Here is a 19,317-nt window from a genome sequence, read left to right as displayed (position 1 = left end):
TAGGAGGACAGGACTGTCAGATTTGGAGATGCGTATTGGGAAGGATGGCTTGAAGGTTGGCTACGTCATACTCGTGTCATTTTCATTAATGTTGATTGAAACTAAAATGTTAATAGTTTTCTGATACCTGCTTTGGTGTTTCAGATTTTTCAGGTATTTAACAAAACAGAGGAGGACTCTCAAAATAGGAGCCCAGTGGCATATCCAAGAATTAATTAATAGAAGAAGTATCTTTAGAAATGATAAAAATAGCAGAGATATTTGAAAGTCTGTGTAGTTTTGAGACTCAGACCCTGAATAAAGCAAGCTGGAAGCTACTCAGCACAGGCTGAGATACAAGGATGTGTATAAGCTGAATTGGCAGAATAGTCTTGTCTGCTCAGAAAAAGGCTTTGAGTTCAAACTGAGACACGGAGTGCAGCTCCCCCAGAAAAAAAAATGTGATAATATATTGCCATATTGTTCATTAACATATGCTACCTACCACAGGCCCTAGGGAAGACAAGGTTATCCGCAGTGAAGTGTGCTAGTGCGTTCCTGCCGCAGCGCTGGGGAAGGCACCGCTCGTGCAGAACCTGCCACCTTCAGAGTCAGTGGCGATGTCTGACTTGAGCTCAAGCTGCTCTTGTGAGCACTAATAATAATGGCAAGTCTGACCCTGATTTTTCCCTAGCGTTTATTTTAGAAGTTACTGACGTCATCCAGGCACACTACAGAGTGGAGTAACTGCAGTTCTTACAGAGAGACAGCCTCAGTGGGTAATAAAACATACTGCTTGTTGCATGGTTACTGAACCCATTCTCATTTAATACAATTTCCTTTGTCACTGTAGGTGATTATCAAAGAGAGAATTTCCTCTCTTGTGACTTTTTAGACTATGTTGCCGAGAGGCTGTAGGAGCTAGTCCTGCTGCTTTGCCCACCTCCGCGACGCTCTCCATTTTGCCTGATCTTTGCTCAGCCTGACGGCCCCCGGGGGATGCTGTCCCTGGCTCCATCGCTATGTGCTGGCGGTTGTTTGGCAGAACAGGGGGCTCACAGGAGCAGTGGTCGTATCGCCAGAACGTGCAAATGCATGAATAAATTAGTTCCCTCCCCCTGGGAGGATTCCTCTTGGGCCACTGCCACTGGGAGAAGTGTGCCTGGGCTGAAGTCCATAACCAGGTGGGTGAAAAAAAATCTCTTTGGCAGATGGTTAATGTATCTGTAACATTCAGGCTGAGAATTAAGTTCCTGGTGCATTTAACCACAAAACACTTAACTATTGGAAGTATTTTTGCTTAGTGCTGGCTGGTGCAAGGAAAGGAGTGGGAGCCAGGGAGGTTTGTATGGTGGGAGAGGAGAACGGCTCTCCCCAGGTGCCCTCCTGGTGGGTAGCAACAGGGAAAGCCACGATGCCGTCTTAGGCTTTTAGGCAAACAACGCATGCTGCAGGTGAGGATAGGAGCAGTTTTCACAGCAAAAATAAAGAGTTTTACTGCCACCCTTCCCCAGTATCTTCTCCAACTAGAGGTGGGACTTTGGGGAACACTAGCCCTGACTGGTGTCAGGCAGCCGTGGAGGAGTGGGGAACAGAGGAAAGGGCTTCTTAGTGAGCAAGGACCAGTTGCAAGGCTAAGTAAGGATCAACTCTTGGTTTTCTCCAGACCCTTAGAGCTTACTTATAAGTCATAAATGCTCAGCATAGTGTTTTACCATGCTGGGCTTTTTGGCTGGGTAATGGTAATACTCTTCCTGTGCTCGCTGAAGACAGAGGCAGTTGCTTGTGGGCATGCATCCAACCCACTCGGGCCTGGCACAGGAGTGTTTTGTTCGCCTTTTTAACCGGGGTGAGGAACTATTTACCAGCGTTTTTCCATCACAGTCAGCACCGTTGTCGTAGCTAAAGAAAAACTCGCACAAAGCAGAACAAGAGCTGTTCTCTTTTATGAAGATATGCACAACAGGATCAGCAACAGCTATCGGTATTAGGAGCTCGTTGCTGGAAATCCCATTAACTGGAAATTTCAGCCCATCGTTTTTTGAGGCTGACCTTGAGGTTGATAGGCTCCTGGCACCCCCACTTCCAAGGCTGCCATCTCTTGCAGTGTCGCTTGCCGTTGGCCGTGCAGTTATGCTACTTCTAAAGTCCCTGATGGTCTTTTGTGCTCCAGAGCAACTGTTTCCTCTTGGAATGGCAAAGGGGGAGACTTAGGAAGAATGGTTTGACCATTCTCTGGATTCTTATATGCTACCTATTTTTTGGCAATTTGTGCTGGAAATCTTTCCTTTCCTGGTCTTAATTTGTCACCTAGGATTTTTGATTTTATGGTTTTCTGACTGGAGAAAGGGTGACCTTTTATTTAGTGGTGTTGATGTCTGCACTACTCGTGCCCCTGAACTGCACAACACATTTGTCCTCGGCATAATTCCCGTGTGAATGTGAGAACAAGCCTTTCTTCTAGGTAAAAAGGATCAGCAGCCTGAATATCTGTTTCATAGTCCCCCTCCATATGAATAGGGAATGGGGATAACAAACTAACCTTTCTTCCAGGGGCTAATTGGATTTCACACAGTTTGGAAGCACCAATTATTCACCAGATATATTAAATTCAGTTTTAACATTCCTACTGGATACTTTGCCTATTGTCTTTTTCCCCCTATTTTTAATTCTTTTCTATTTCAAACTGATCTTTTCCCAATACTTAAATAAAGAGGCACCTTGTACTACAGCTCTATCAAGAGCAGCACTTCTTCATGCATGAAGTCTTACAAGCTGCTGAAAATATACGTGCAAGAATATTTCTTATTCCACTTGAATAAGCATCACAGAATCAGTCCAAATAATATATGTTGGTCAGAAGCTAGTGTCCTTACTCTAGTTTAGTTGCACTAAAACAAAATAGTCCAAGTGGATATAAAGCACCTGTAATCAACCTAATGTACTATTCAGCCTAATTAAGAAGATCTAGGTTTTTCATCAATTAAAAAGAATATGAAGTTGGAGAAATGATGAAAAGCAGTGTAAAAATTCCCTAACGCATCACAGAAAACACCTGAATCATGATAACTTGGCTAGAAGTTTCCCTGCTGGAGGTGAGAAAGGAAAAAAAAACCTCTACAGAAGAGTGGAGTTTGTTTTAATCAATCTAGACGTAATTGTGAGCCGTGGCTCTCCATCAACATAAGAGAGAGCTGCAATCTTTGACTAATGTTTTCAGCCATGCAAGTCTCGCTTTAGGCTTTTATAGAGAGCGGTAAAGGGGGCAAATCACAGGCCCTGAAACCTAGGTGGTAGAGATGCTTCTTTCTTCGCGTTGTGATGGCTCGCTGTGACCACAGCAGTGAGGGGCGGCATGACCTGGCTTCTACATGGGTGTGCTGTGGCATGGGACAGCAGAGGACAGAGTCTTCTTCCTGCAACGCTGGGCAGGTCAGAGGGCAGCTTCCCAAAGACAGTTTAATTGCACGTACTTCCTTGGCATGGGCTGGGGGAACAGGGGTGTTCCTGATTCATTTGTGGATGCCAACATCCTTGATTTTTCAGTTCATCTTTCTCTTGCTCATCTGTTTTAAGCAGTACTTTCTCCTGAGAGCAGATCAGTAATTCCGTTTCTGTAAATTGAAAATGTGGAATCTATTGAGTGGGTGTGCGCAAACTTAAAAAAATAATTGAATCCAAACATCCTTTCTTTTTAAATGCAGGAAACCAGAATCTAATAAAAGCTAAATCAATTCAGTGTCTACGCTGGGCTTGCCGTCATGTCTTTAGACTGTTATAAAAAAGCTGTATTAAGTGCTGTGCATTCCAGTATCAACATCTTTATTTTCCATTACATCTACTTAACCCCTTAAGTCTCCTGAAATCTCCTTTCTGGACATGTGGTGAAGAGCTTGCAAGAGAAGAGAAAGTAATTTCTGTAAAGTCCACTGGGCATGTTCATTTGTTCTTGATATTCACTCTGACACATGACCTTGCTCCGGACAAGTCTCTGTGTTTTGTTTTTGTATCATGCTTTATTGATTGTAAACACGCAACTGATTAACTGTAAAACAAAGTTGCTTTGATGATTTAGGACTTCAGGTTTTCATATCTAAAATAAACATACCACTGCCACTTTGACTTGTAGTGCTGGTAGGTACTGGTATACAAAGATGTCCATCAGATTTCTGGCTTGATTTAAACCAGAGTTTGAAGAGAGTTTAGTTATGGTCTCAACTCAGTTAAATTCTCAGTGTCTGTTTAGCTTCTACACTGACTTCTGAGCTCCAGCTACATTTTCTAGTGCTTGACACTTGAGAGAGAATGCACATTTACAGGCTTCTAAAATATGTTAGTTATCTTCAGCTAACAGGTGGTCTGGTATGCTGAATTTTATAGCATTTATCAGAGCAACTTAGAGAAGTGCTAAGTGTTGAGTAAGTGTTCACTCAGTTCTGCTGTTGATGGGCTTTATGTATGTGTCAGATACAAATTGTCCCCTGTGGCCTCTACAGACTTAAAGGAAATTATTTCTGAAGACAATTTCCCCCCTGCTCTGAACTTACGAGGCTTCCAAACTGCAGAAGTGTGACAGTTTGAAGAAGAAAGCAAATAGATATCTCTCTTCTCCCTGAGCATAGCCATCAGATCTGCAGAAATGCAGGGAACAGTTGAGCCTGCCCCTGTGCTGGAATCTTTTCCTGTTGTCTCCTAAATCCTTGAACAGGAGGGATCTGAGAGAGAAGTTAACAAAGTCATCATGACCAGTGGAGGAAGAAACAGAGAAAGAAGCCTAGTGCTGGCCCCAACTTCCGCTAAGGCTTGGGGAGAATCAAGCCGCTGGTTCAAGGTGAAAACCCCCAAGGCGGAAGAAATTCAGCTCTGAGTTTATCCTGTTGTGATCTTACTGCAAATCTCCTTAGTTAGATCTCTTCTTGTCATCTTAGGCAGAGGTTTTTGCATGCAAGGAAGAGATGGAAAGTCTGGGGGCAGGGTTATGCACATATATCACTCTTCTGAAGAGTCACTAGCCTGTTTGTCTACAGCCTCACTTGACTCTACCCGCTATGAAGAGGAACCTCTGATAGAGCCATTTCTCAAAGATGGGGAGGAAGACAGCTCATTTAACCCTCCCTGTGCCACACCCCTTTTCAGAGATGTGCCCCATGTTCCTCTCAGCAAGAGTGAAGGCCAGACCAGGCTGCTGAAGCGGCAACCCAGGAGCTGCAGAGCCCCATCAAGCAGTGAAAGTAACGGGAATGTGGCAGCGGTCTGCATTGCTGCTGTGCCGATCTTAGTATTTGTGGTAGTTGAGAGGGACTCTGAGGTCGACCTGCTGGTCACGCAGACCCAGCAAACTGTGTCATGCGGCACGTTGTTAAAGGGAGTGGGAGGTGCTGGTTAATCACAGCACCTTTTTAAAGCACAGCATGGTTTTGCACTGGTAGCTTTTAAATGAAGCTATATTGCTTAACCTGGAGGACAAAGGCTTTTAATTTCTAGTTCCTTTTATTTATTTGTCACTGAATTATGTTTTTTAAATACTCCTGCTGCCTCCTGGAGGATAGTAGAAACAGTTGGTTATTCACAACGCTGCAGGTATGTCCTGTGTATTTAGTGCTCCTTTCGCAGGTGAACACGGACCGGTGTCTGTAGTGTCACAGCAATTTCAGCCAACGGAGAGCTCACATCCAGAGAGATACTTGAAGCGAGCTGCAGTTTGCAAAATCCTGAAAAATGCTTAGTTCTGCAAATCCTGTGTGAAAATGAACGAGGAGGCTCAGCATCTCTCAGAAGGCCATATCTTTCCTTTCTGCAATTAAAATTGCTGCAGCAGACACTAATGGAGTGTCACTGCAGAGATCCGCTCTTGGAAATCCTAGCTACGTTGCCCTCTCAGGAAAGGTTTTTTCTAGTATAAGCAGAGCAGGATTCCGTTTAAGGAGAAAATATGCCATGTTTAATAAAAAACTGAGAAATTGCAAGTCGTCTTGCATTCCCTGTTAATCTCTGTTAATCTCTACCAATTTCTATTTCTTCTGTAATTTATAAGTTAAAGAAAAATCAAACGTTAAAGAAGGAAGTTTATGAAATCTATTAGAAATAATTGCTTAACAAGAAATAAATTTGTGCCTTGTCTACTCTACTGGAGTGTGATGACACAACTTCCTTCATTAGAATTGTTTAAGCTACAGGAAATAGACTGTAAACATTTCATGCAATATGATCTTTTTTTAAGTCAATATTGTCTTTCTAATCCTGAATTTCAAATTAAACATGATCCTCTTTTAAACAAAGACATGCACATTTATCTTGGAAACCAACACTATTTATTCTACTTATTGTAGTTTTTTTCTATTGTATACACAGGGTTTATGTGTCAATACAATGAAAAAAGTTTGGAAATAAAAAAATGTAGAAAGCCAAAATCTTACTAATCTGATGGTTTCCAGTGTTGTTGCTGCTGGTTCACGGTGACAGTTACACCAGCAAAACTGCCATTTCAGATAGTAGCATAGATCTTTGCACTAGCAGGCTGTTATCAGTTTTCTGTCCTGCGCTTTAATAAATTAATAGATAACAGCAGAATGCAGCGTTTGAAACGCTGCTTTTGAGGTTGTTGGCAGGGATGCATTTCTCTTGATGTGCACTTTGCTGGTCAAGAGCGGCCTTGCGCTGGGAGAGAAAACGGTGAGTCCCGGCTAAGGCGCAGCGCGGCAGCGCCGCTCGCCGCCCTCCCGCGGCCGGGCCTCCGCCGCTGGGCGTATCTGGAGCTTCCCCCGGGGTGTGTTTGCTAGGCACCTCTTGGACAAGTTGGGTCTGATGCGCTAAGATCCAGCCCTTAAGGCACATGTTTCCACTAAGAAAATTTACTCAAACAACTTCGTGTTGACAGTAATACATATGGGACACGTTGCAGGGACATACAGTAATAATCAAGGCATCCAGGGCAAGGATTTACAATTAATGAGCAAAAGTGAAACAGGAAATACCACTTACATGGTGAACAGAGGCAATGGAGCCAAGTTAAACCTGCATAACATGTGATGCATTTCCTGAACTTTGCTGTTTGAAGGGAGGAGAGGAGTTGTTTTCTGGGTGTCTTTTCTACTATACCATGATGAGTTTTTAAGTGTGGAAATTGCAACAGGAAAGAAAAGGGAAGAAGTAAAGCAAATGCAGAAGTTATAATTTCCTGAATACTAGGAGCTCAACAAACAGACCAAGTTCTTTATCAGCCTTCAGTACTGAGCCCACCAGCTGATCGTAATTATAAAACGTGCACAATATCTTACTATCTGAAGGAACAGGAATGCAACAAAGTGAGTTGCAAGTATCCCTGCCTGACATGTAATCAAGTTTCTATCCTGGGGCATGCTTGCAGTTTTCCACTACATTTGAACTTTTGAATTATTTCTCAGGGGTTTCTTGGTTGCTTAGTTTTCCTTTTTGCTTGCGGTGGTGGTAGGAATTCAGGGAGAAAATACACATTTTGTATCATGACCTGGAGACAGTAAAAGTACCTCTAGATTCTTCTTGATTTAATCCAAAAGGCTGCAAAGGTTTTGAACCCTTATGCTGTGATCTAGCTTAGCACTAAGTTAACTACACCACGCTTCCGTATTGAAGGGTGAGCAAAGCAACCTGTGAGTCTTTGCCATGGTATAAATACATGGCATAGCATTCAGATGGGAACTTGTGTATTGAGCCAAACCCAATTATTTGCAAATGAATCAATGGCACATATCCTTAGGGAGGACTGTAATGCCCTGCTCTGGTTTGAAATGTCGTCTTTTCTGTGGAAGAATTCCTTATAGGTAATGCGTTAACTATTTTCAACCTAATTTTAGTCAAAGAGAAATTGGAGTTCATTGAAAGTTGCCAAGAAAATTCTATTTTCGATTGAAGCCATAACAGATTTCAGCTTGCTTCATTTTGAAAGCCACGCAGATGTGAAAAGCAGGCTTTTCGCTAACGTTTGGCATTGTAGCCAGAACTGGCACTCTTAGACTCTGCTTTAATTGTACATTATATTAACCAGCGTGAAATTCTGAGCCTTATTAGGGTAGCCAAAAGCCTTCTTTATATTTGATTTATTAGAGCTTGAAATTAACTTTTCACAGTCCAGCTCAACTAGATCAGTAGATAAGGAAATTCAGCTCCATCTACAGTAAGTTTGTCGCTGTTATTTCCAGTGCCCTCCACAGTCCCTTGCTATGCCCCGACCCTCTGCGAAGACCCTGGTGTCCCGCCCTGCCAGAGCCAGGGACAGCGGCCGCCAGCCCAGTGCCTCCACTGCCAGTGTCAGTGCTGATCTTGCAGTTGCTTGGAACTGCCTCCAAAAATGGAACCTGGGTTTGTTTTTTTTAAGCTGTTCACACATCTCTTGCAGGTGCATGGTTGTATGGTTGAGCCCACCCAGGCGCTGCAGAGCATTGCTGGTGGGCTGCAGCAGGCTGCTGGAGGTGTTCCCACGTGCCGTGTTCAAGGATGAGCAGTTTTTGTCCTTGTGACACAGCACTAACTCATTAAGTGGCTGGTTCAGGGATGTCAGGACCTCAGGCTGAAGCTCCAGGGGAGGGAACAGCCAGCAAAGTCAATCGAGTGGAGGTACCTTGGTGTCTCCTAAAGAACTCTTTGCAGGCAGGTACTGTGCTGAGCATTTACTTCTTGATGGCTACACAGCTGCTTGGAACATGGAAACGCTGCCAACGTTACCTCAGTAACTTTTTTCCTTTCTTAAAAGATAACAACAATACTTTACACTTCATACTGATTTTCAAAGTGTTTTGTGAAGAGGGAAGAGCATCATCTCTCTGTGCTTCGGAAGACCACCTGTCAGCCTGCCAGGGGCTGATAAGAGGCGTTTTCTGCCAGATATTGATGAGAAGTGGTAGTGTTAAAGGTGTTCTCCAAAGTGCAATGATGTACACGTTTCCCCCCAGTCATTGCACTGAGATGACATGAATTAACACCAGTTACCTGGAGATAACACAACAGCATTAACCTGAGTTACTGGTTTCAGGGGAGTTATCGTGTGCGTAGTTATCTTGCTGTCGCTATGTAAGTACCTCCATAATTTCATTGGTAACTAACGTGCCACAACTTTAACTGTGCAGGGGGTAATACTAAAAATCTGAATAGTTCATTATTCACACTGCAGCGCCTAATGAAGTAGATTTTGGACTGTGACTGGTAGTGTTGTCCTGGCCGATCTGGAAGATGCACGGGGAGACTCCAGCTCTTCCAGCCAACCTATTGCACGGTGACAAAGGACTGGGAGAGCCCTGCAAGCTACTTGGGTACAGAAGTGTTCCCAAGTGATGTTCGCACTGATGGCCATAGCATACAGCTGGAGTCAGCTAATTTTGGTTTCAGAGTGTTTCCCACACCATGTGGGCTAGGATCTGGGCAATCAAGGTTTAATATGAGTGCAGTCACCATCTTTTTCACTTTGAGGAAAGCCTGAATGTTCTTTCATGTGTGTGTACTGTATTTATGGTAGAAGACAGGGATGAGGGGGCTATACCTCATGCAGGATGTGCCAGCTGAAGGAGGTGAGCTCGAGCAGAGCCAGGCCCACCTCTCTGGAAAGGGAGCATCAGCAGATTTTGATGTGTCCTAGGGTATCTCCTTGTAGCTTCAGTTCTCATTATGGTGGAAACAGGATAGGATCGGGGGCCCATTTCTTTACAATTATATTTAAGTATGAAGTAGGTGGCTGTGCCAGGAAGGCCCAGAGAATATCCGTTCCCATCCCCATGTACTCCACAGAAAGTTTCTTAACACCCTGTAAGAAACTTGAGTCCTGTTGCAAACAAATGAAATCCAGATCAGGATTTTATTTGTCAAGACTGCTCAAATGCTTCTAGAGAGCTTGTCATGGCCCATGCGATGGGAGAAAAACAAATGGAGTGCCCTGGCTGTCAAGAGAGCTAAGGCATCCAGCAGCCACTGCGATGGTATTCCTCAGCCAGCAGGGATGACAGAGGAGGGTGGTAATTTTGTCTTCTACTTCCCCTCCCAGCTAATTACAGAGAATCAGGAAGACAGGAGACAAAGATACCAGCATCCTTGTGTGCCTGCAGGGCTCAGCACAGCCTTGGAGCAAGGTTTACCGCTCGGACCTGCTTTTCAGAACTTTAATTCTTTAGTACTTTCTTCATTTCCCTTGTTCCTTTTAAGCAGATATTTTTCTGACCAATCAATAGAACCTCTTGATCTTGTTAAAAATATTGTTAAAATAACAACACATCCATTATCTGTAGAGAACTAAGGTGAGTTACGGATCCCTGCCAGTTGAATATGCTTTCATCGGGGATTAGCTCCTAGGGTGACTGCATTTTAAACTTCCCTTCCTCACAGCATGCTTCCTGAGACCTGCCTTGCATTTTCAGATTTTCATACTCTTAGATGTCAGGTCTCTGAGAAAATCAGAGGATCTGAAGCTCCCTCATCTTGTGTGTTGCTTTCATTCATCTCCAGCTCCATTCAGCCCTGCACAGCAAGACATGCGATCTGGAGCTCCGGATGCTGCAAGACAATTTCCGCCTATTTAGGATGGCAAAATAGAGAAGCGAGGTGTTCAGAGACATTAGCCATCATGACTGTGGCTGCCATGTATCTCAGACAGCTTTCTGCATCCCATTCTCTGCAGCTCTTTACCTTCTTAGTGGTCCTTTGCTTCTGCAGGCCTTGTTGGTACTAAGGTACTCATCAGCGTGGGCGATGGTGTCATAGCCTGGCTGAACAATACAGCGTGGGGGGCCACCCCTGCTTCGTATTTCGCAGTAGATCAGGAATGCCTGAATCATTCATTAGGATGACTAATGTAGTTTGTCAGCTCCTGAATGGGTGGGAAGGGCATACCTCATTGGATTTTGTAAGGTGGTTGGGATTTTTTCTTCCTTTTTTAAATTATACTGTAACGGTTGACTTGCTGGAGAATGTTGTGTGTTGTGCAACAAGCTTATGGAAAAAAGGACGGAATTAGCATGGGATGGGGGGAACTGAGAAGCAGTACTCTCATGCTTAAATTAAAACTGAGCCACATCAGAATGTTGCCAATTAAAAATAAAATAAATGACTTTGTTCTCTGTGTAGGTGACCTGTCTCCATGATTTCTTTGGGGATGATGATGTGTTTATCGCCTGTGGTCCAGAAAAATTCCGCTATGCACAGGATGACTTCTCTCTGGATGAAAGCGGTAACATCAAACACACTGCTCTCCAGTCTCTGTTTTTATCTGATTTCCTTTCAATTGCTTGTATTGGATAATAATAATGCTGCATGCTTTTGTGCTGTTTTTTAAGACCTAGTACATGGAATACAACATCCTTTTCGCATATTGGAACAGTCAGCAAATATTATAATCTGACAAACGCTGACAGATGCAGCCTAAGTCCAAATAGGTGGAATTCTACAATATACCACCATTTTGACATCTATTGAAAAATCCATTAGTATATATCCTTTCAGTTTTACCTAATTACACTCAGTAGGATATATTCTTCTTGAGAACAAAAAGCAAGAAAATAATCTTTATTTTTCTGATCAAGAGGAACACACATATACACCTACACCTGCAGTTCATCACTTTTGTCCTTATGTATGTACATGGACATTAAAAAATGGGAGCAAGCATAGTTAAGGGGAAAAATCTCTCTGCTGCTTCTTCCTGCTGACTGAAAAAGGAAAAAGCTGAAAGGCTAATAATTCCCACCTTAGGTGGAACAGCACCAGTATTTGTCCCTGTTATGACTGCAACCACAGATCTGTGATAATGCAAGTTTATGTGATCAATTAAACCGTGAAATCTTTGATTTCAGAGAACAAACAGAGCTTGCTTGTAGGATTGTCACCTACCACACCTGGCGACTGTGCATACCAGTAGCACACCTGTGCACTTGTACCTGTAAATTAGTCCAATCTATTTAAACTAGGAGAAAATGTGGTCTCCAAACATTCAGACTCGTATTTCCCAAAGCTCTAGGTGTCTTGTATAAGGAACAGGAGTCACTTGCTATCTCATGTGCTGCAAACTGACTCAGGCTTGAAGACCAAACAGGACTTCTGTTGTATACCAGGAAGCCAAGTGGCCTTCGATCTCCAAGCACTGCATTTTTATGACTCCTTTGCAAGCCTGATTTTATTTGATGCTGGTACTTCTGACCTGTGTACTCCAGATGAACCCATCTGGTGGTCTTTGGTATTTCAAAGAAAGTTTCCAAGGTTCAGCTGAAATATTGCAGACAGAGAATAAAGCCTGTGTCAGGCCGGGGAAGCAATCTGTAACCTGAACTTCATATTTTATTTTAACGCTCCACAGTTGAGTCAGCTGGGGGGGGGAGTGGTGGTTTCAACTGTAAAACAGTTCAGATGCAATCCTAGCAGCACGACTTGATGGGAAGCCCAGATCTCTGCCTACACTCCTGGTTACTGCTAATTTTTCCTACTTGGATTTCTCTAAGAAAATAAGCCAAGCCTGCTGCTGGGCAAACACTGAGCAACTGCACCTCGTAGTGGTATTTTCAGGAGAAGTGAGGTGCCCTGCCCTTCTCAAGAAATATATGAAGAGTTTTCAGCCAGCAGTGTTTTCCTGTTATGCATCCATCATCCTTCCTTGATACGAGTCAGACACTGCCAGGAGAGCTGAGAGTCCTAATGTCTTGCAGATCAATGTCACTTATTAAAACCTCTGTCACGGGTACTTTTTCTTGCCCGTTTGGATGACATGTGCTCAGATTGCTGGCTATTATGTTCATTCTGGCAGGACATCAGGAAACAAAATGAGAAATAGCATAAAAGAAAGAAGATTATGTCATCTTCTTCCTCCTCACCGCCCACCGCAGCTTCCGCCTCATAATCCCTGCACCGAGCACCTTCCAGATGCTGCTGCTCTGTCTCATTTGTACCCACCACTTCCAGTCCAAACGCACTGAGGTGTCACACGCCAGAGACGTTCAGGGGCATGTTGACACTGCTGTCAGCACAGGCAGGGTTCCCCTTGGTGCCTTGTTTCAAGGCGTGCAAACAGGCAGTGATTGCCTTTGGTGCACTGGCACTTGCCTGCGGCAGAGCTGGAGGAATTCCTCAGCGTCAGCTCTTCTGAGCTGGAAAATGCAGTGTCGAGCTCCTTTCTGAGGAATATCTCCACTGTGGGGGAGGAATCAGAATAAACTCTTGAAAAGAGGCAAAATCGAGTATTTCCACTTTTTAGGATTATTTTTTCCAATCGAAATTATATTTAGTGAATAATTCAGGTGCCTAAATATAGGTGCTTGGCACCATTTGAGATGCCACTCACTATCTGAGTTACCCGTGAGGGGCTGACGGGTATCAGGCAGAGGCTGTGCTCCGGGACAGCTCACAGAGCCCTTAGTGCCTGTGGCTGGGCAACTGAATCACATCCCGAGACCCAAATGTTGCGCTGCTTTTGTTAGACAGGTATGTGCCAGAGCCCTGAAAAAATGTTTCCTCTGCAGTGACTGAAGATGATTTTGCCCATGTTTTGGTTTGGCTGGTTAACACCATGAGCAGAGTCTCGCACAGCTCTCCCTAGTGGCTATCTCACCATGGCACATAAGACAGTGTATATTCTTTACTGACAAGGAGGAATAGGCTGTCTTCCCCCCACTCCACCCCATTACTGTCCTTTGTGTAAAAAAAATTGAGGATATATCAGTGCTGGAGTCCTACCAAGCTTTCCGTGGCATCAGCTCTAAGATATCAGGTATCTTAAGAAAAAATGCACATTGTTTGTATCTCTAATTTACAGTTTCCAAAATCTATGTTGTACTATCTACTAGGTGAGGGGATAAAGTCCTTGTAGGTTAATTATCCCCACATAATATCCCTGGAGCACAGAACATCCTTTCCTTATATTCTTTCACTGCATGACCCAACAGCAAACTCTCTCGCAGACCATCTGGAAGAAAAAGAGACTGACTCTTGACTGATAATGAGGAAAGCCTGGGGAAAAATTTAGGGTGATTACATTTTCAAAGATATTCTGATATATAAATAAATAACACACATTTAGGTCAGACAACTTGTTTTCAGTTGACCAATTATTTGTCTGCTATGTGCTGCCTTATTTCATTCCCATTAGAGAATCCAGTCAAGGGGATTCTCAGGCAAAAGCCATGCAAGCTGAGCTGAACTTGCCCCTGAAACATAGTCTGTATGTCAGACATCTATTTCATGGCTGGGATAAAGAGCTATTTCTCGCGTATTTAGTGAGAACAGTCTGTAAGAGATGAGGTGAGACCAGTCAGCATTTGACAAAGAGGAAATCCCACTTTTGTTGTCTTCCTGTTAACTGAGTTCAGAGATGGAAAACTGCTTTTTCTCTTAGCTCTACATGTAAATAAACCCTGTTTTTGAAGGTCTGGTACGCCTGAAATCCTAGGACACATGGAGGTTTGTTAGCATTTCAGTTCCCTTCTGCAGGGCACTGTGGGTTGTGTTTACATTTTCCCCTGTTTCTAGTCTATTTATTTTTTAATGAAACATGGTTGGGGCTCATGTCTTTAAGTACATAAATCTGCTAGACATATGTATACAAAGCTTTCCAAAAGTGTTTAGTGCCCAGGACAGAGGACATGCTTTTGCAAACCTTGTAATTAGCTTCTTGTGAAGCTATTCTGTCTTCAAAAATAGCATCTGAAATGCTGCAACTTGGTGAAACCACAGAAGGAAGGTTGGTTCAGGTTGGGTGAAAGTCCCCCTGGCCCAGGTGGCCCGTGCATCGCTTCAGGATCTTTAAGTGGTGCTGTGAGCAGGCTTTCTGCACCTGTGTAAATTGAACTCATCATTTTATTACATTTTATGCTCACAGCAAATTAACTGGTTTTTGCCTGATTTTTTCCCTCAGTAGGTTCTGACCACTTTCATGGTGTCCACTACTTGATGGGACCCCAAGGGAAGGGAGAGGGCAGAAAATCCATCTAGGACAGAGGTATAGAGATGAGCAGTGCTGGGAGCCAGCCTGGTCTTGACGTAGCCTTTCTCAGGGCTTCTTCTGGAGGAGCAATGCTCCTTGCTCTCATTCCAGAAAGTCTTGTTTCTGGTGCAGCTGCCCTGGAGAAAGCGTGCTGACACCCACTTCGCACGTGGTGCTCATACTTTCATGGTTCCCTGGAGACAGAAAGCCCTAAGCTGCCTGTGGGTGTTTCATATCTCATATCCGTAGGCACTTTGCCTGGCAGAGAGCATGGGTCAGGATGTAACCACATTTGCTGTCTGTTCCTTAGAGTGTCGAGTGATGAAAGGGAGCCCTGCAGCCGCCACAGGCAGCAAGTCATCTCCCACACCTCAGAAGAGCTCAGCAAAGAGTCCAGCCCCCATGCGCCGGAGTAAGTCTCCAGCCGATTCAGGTAACCATCAGGACGGTGAGTGATTGTTTTCTGGTGTCTGAATATTAACTCTGCTTGGAGAGGAAAAAAAATACTGTTTGTCTTTGGATGTACTGACCTTGGGTGTTTGGCTTTGAGACTTTGGCATTTTTACACACAAAAAGCTGGTGCTAGTGTGAGGAGGTGCTTAATAAATACTGGAGAGGGATTCTCTGGTTGGTTAAGCGTAATAGCGGGGTAAGGATCATCCAGTGCTCCTGTGTGTTTCCTATAGATACAGACTGATCTAGAATAAGCTCCTGTGTGATGCAAACTTAGTTATTGCACAGCCTAGGAGTGTCTCTGGAACAATTGCACTGCGACTGGAACGGCAGTGTAACACACCTTGAGACCTGCAGTGCATGTAAGCTTAAGGCCTGACTGGGAATCACCAACACCTCTGGTAGTTGGTGGCTTTTAGAGTCATGCAGCGGAAAGGGTGGGTCTCTAGGTCCCCATGTGGCCTTTCATTAAAACAGCCAAAGCCCCAAATAAGCATTTAATTGTTCCAGGAGACCTTCGTAGCTTGAATTCAAGTGACTCATAGTGTTAACCCAGGCAACGCATAGCAGAAATTGCTTTTCTCCTTCGTGGTAACACATTGCATGTGAACACAACACAACAGTTGACTATCAGTAGGAACTGGCTTTCTGGAAATAAAATTCTCCTGACAGTATTCAGAAAGATTTGCCCCAGAAAATAGTTCATTTATTTAGAGTCTCATGATGTTCTTCAGCTATTGGAAAGGACAACATGACATTGTCTGATCCATGCGAAGACTCAGTGTTTTTTAAAAAAAGTTCCTTCTCTAGAGAGTAGTTCTGCATTTATAGACCTTTCCTTCAAGATTCCCATATCCACTGTTCTTTAACTTAGGTTTGCTACAAACTAAAAAGTTTTTACAATCCCCAATGCATGGTAGAGTTCCCTAGGTGTACAGAAGACAAGATTCAAAACTGTTGGTAAGTAATTCACATTCAGTGATCTGGGAATCAGGTCATGCATGAGTTGTGAGACAGCACTTAAACTAAGCATCAAGTGCTTATTATCACCAGAATTAGACCTTATGGCATGAGCATATAGTATAATATGAAATGGCAACTATTGTGTCCCTGATTTTAACTGGTTGATTTACTCAGTAGGAACCAAATGGTGAGTCATCTGATGAAGTTTAATGAACACACTGTTACTTGTTTGCTTCATAGAATCATAGAATCATTCAGGTCAAACAGTTAGTGAAGCTTTTAGGAAGGAAATGAAAATAACCACAAACACTAAACAATAGTCAGCTCCGAGAGTTAAGACCAGTAATGAAGGACAATTCAGGTTTCTCTAATCCATCTAGACAAGAGTCTTTCAAACTTTTCTCTGTGATTTCAATACAGAAAAAATGGCAGTGTGTCCTGTTCAATGAGAATTAAAATGATGGAGATCTTTTGGTCCTGGAAAGGTAATCAAAGACGGTTGTCTTATCAGGATAGAGAGAAAAAAGAATATGATCTTGTGTTCTTGTCCCTTTGGATTTGTAATAAAAACAGTTGCTTTATGTGCTACTTAAGAATGAATACTCTGTTACATAAACAAGCAGTAAGCTTGGCTGCGTTTTGAAGTTATCACATCAAAAAAGGCAGGAAGGCTGAACAAAGGCTGATCAATAAAAAAACAGACCCATTTTTGCCAAATTCTCACCTATTTCATTAGTGAAAGGATTTAGAAGCTGTTTTATTTCAAGTATGTTAAATATTTTGCTATGTGTTTGATCTCCTACCCATTTGCAACTTTTATCTTTGCTCTCTTTTATTGTTATAGTCGTCATATCAGAACTTGGAGTTTCCTTGATTCTGTCATTAGATTCTGTTCTTTTCAGTTCTTTTCCACAGTTTTTTGATCATTTTGGTTGCCATAGTCTCTGAGGGCCACTGTGAAATCTTGCTGCAGACGTAAATGCAGATTCTGAGATAAATCTCCAAGTTGCTTGAATGAAATGTCTGAACCATCACCATTACAATTGCACTGCCATTATAGGAAAGGATGTTATTTCTTTTTCCATTTCTCATCCTAATTATTCCATTTCCCTTCAAAAGCATATGGAAAAATGGTACATTATTTATTAAGAGCAAAACGTAGAATGCAGTGGATTTACAGCTGGACCCTGGTCAATAGCCTTTGCCAGTGCTCATCCATCATCCATGCAGGCAGCTTAAGTCTTAAAGCAAATTGTGCATGCAGGGTCAGGCCTCATGCACTGGCACGGACTCCAGTGCTGCCAGCAGACAGTGGACAGAAGAAATATGTTGCTGCTACAACACAGAGAAGAAAAAGCAACTTCAGCACAGCTTGCTAGTGCTGCTAATATGGAGGATGAAATGCTGGCAGCATGAAAACATTACATCTGCTACCCTGCCGCTCACCACTAAGAACACTTCTGATCTTCGTATGTCAACATAATAAAACACCTCTCACTCAAAGCTGTGGAAACACTTCATGTACAACCAGCAGCTATCCTCCAAACACAGTGTTTGGAGACTTGTGTCTTTTACCCCATTCTCTTCCACTGACTCACTCTGTGGCTTTGAGTACATCGCTGAAACTGCTTAGGCCTGCTTTCCTAATGGATCATCCTGGATAGTAATACCAATTGGTAGAAAGTGTTGTATAATCCACATTTGGAATCATGCAGGAAAAAGAGCTCTTAGGCTCTCTATTTAGGGATTTTTGTGTGCCTGAAAGCGTTAGGAGAATAATACTGCCAAAACAAAAGCTATGAGCTCCCAGATTGCCAGAGATGAGAGCCATATCCAGTGCATGCGTGCCCAGTGTCCTGTGGCACGTGCCCCAGACCTTCTGACAAAGGAAGCCACCCCCCAGGCGGTCAAAGACTGCTCCAGCATGCCACACACTCTGCCACAGCCATTCGATACTGCTGCAGTAACCTGTCAGATTGTGCAGGTGGATTAACACAGCTGTGCGGCCTGACGCTGTGTCAGCCGTAGTCACAGAAATTACACTGCGCAGATCCCCATTGCAGTTGATTCACTAGCCTGGAAATTTCCTATGTAGGGATTGTTTTTTGTGCCGGATGCTATTTACCTTTGATACCCTTTGCTCCTTCTGGTTTTTGCTATGGATCCAGTGATCTCCTTCTCAATGAGTGACATGGGTCCTGGTGCAACGGACATTCCGGGAGAGCCGCAGGGAGATCGTATTGCGAGGCAGAGTCTAGTTTCCCCTGATGGCATCCACAGCTTTTTCTTGACTGTGGTCTCTGGGCCAAGGCTGAGTCAGAATGAGGGCAGAATACAGAAGGAAATATGTGTAACAAGTCTGCAAAGCCACTGAAAAGGAGGTGAGACAGAACTTTTATCTCTCTGTCCTACAGTTATTTAAATGAATGATTGAATGAACATGAGATGAAAGAATAAACAGACAATGAAGAAATGTCTTCATATAATCAGGTGGTAAAGACCACAGTCCTTATAGCCGTGTTTCCTTACCTCTGGTGGAGATCAGTTGCCAGAGTGCAGTGTCTGAGAGAATTCTAGCTGTGCTGATGAGACAGGACTTGAAGAGCTCCCAAGCAAGCTCCATATTCCCAAGAAGAATACTTTCTTTCTTCTCTCATTCCCCACCACTCCAGCCCATATATGCACCTTCTCAGTGATGCCACTGCATTTCTATTGTGATTCAGCAGTTTCCGCAGATACTGTCCTGATTGTTCCATTTGGAGCCGTTTTCACCTCTAGGTTTGTTTTGACTGAAAGGCCCTGCCTACCTGTTCATCAGTTCCCACTGTCCTTCCACAAACATCCTTTAGCTTCTCATCTCTCTGATGCTGAAGCTCTGATGCAGCTTTGCATGATCATCCATCACGCAGCTCCTGCAATATATTGTTTCCAGCAAGGCAGTTAGCAAAATACAACAACATTTTACTGATCCCTCTACAAGCATGTAGCCAAGTGCC

At 43.4% G+C, this 19,317-nt stretch overlaps 1 protein-coding gene across 2 annotated transcripts in view; it reads left to right on the top strand.

Moving 5' to 3' along the window:
• Positions 1-19,317, top strand: part of DCX (doublecortin) — a 74,915-nt gene that overhangs the window by 44,137 nt on the left and 11,461 nt on the right. The window contains exons 4-5 of one of the 2 annotated variants that reach the window (XM_062584445.1): positions 11,065-11,167; positions 15,216-15,338. In XM_062584445.1, the coding sequence (XP_062440429.1) occupies positions 11,065-11,167; positions 15,216-15,338 (226 nt within the window). Of the gene's footprint in view, positions 1-11,064; positions 11,168-15,215; positions 15,354-19,317 lie in introns of both variants that reach the window. The other variant, XM_062584444.1, reaches the window with a different exon arrangement.

Source organism: Rhea pennata, chromosome 11 (assembly GCF_028389875.1).
Source record: "Rhea pennata isolate bPtePen1 chromosome 11, bPtePen1.pri, whole genome shotgun sequence".
NCBI classification, from domain to species: Eukaryota; Metazoa; Chordata; class Aves; order Rheiformes; family Rheidae; genus Rhea; species Rhea pennata.
Note: the sequence above shows the minus strand (reverse complement) of the source record. Positions and strands in the feature narration are given on the sequence as shown.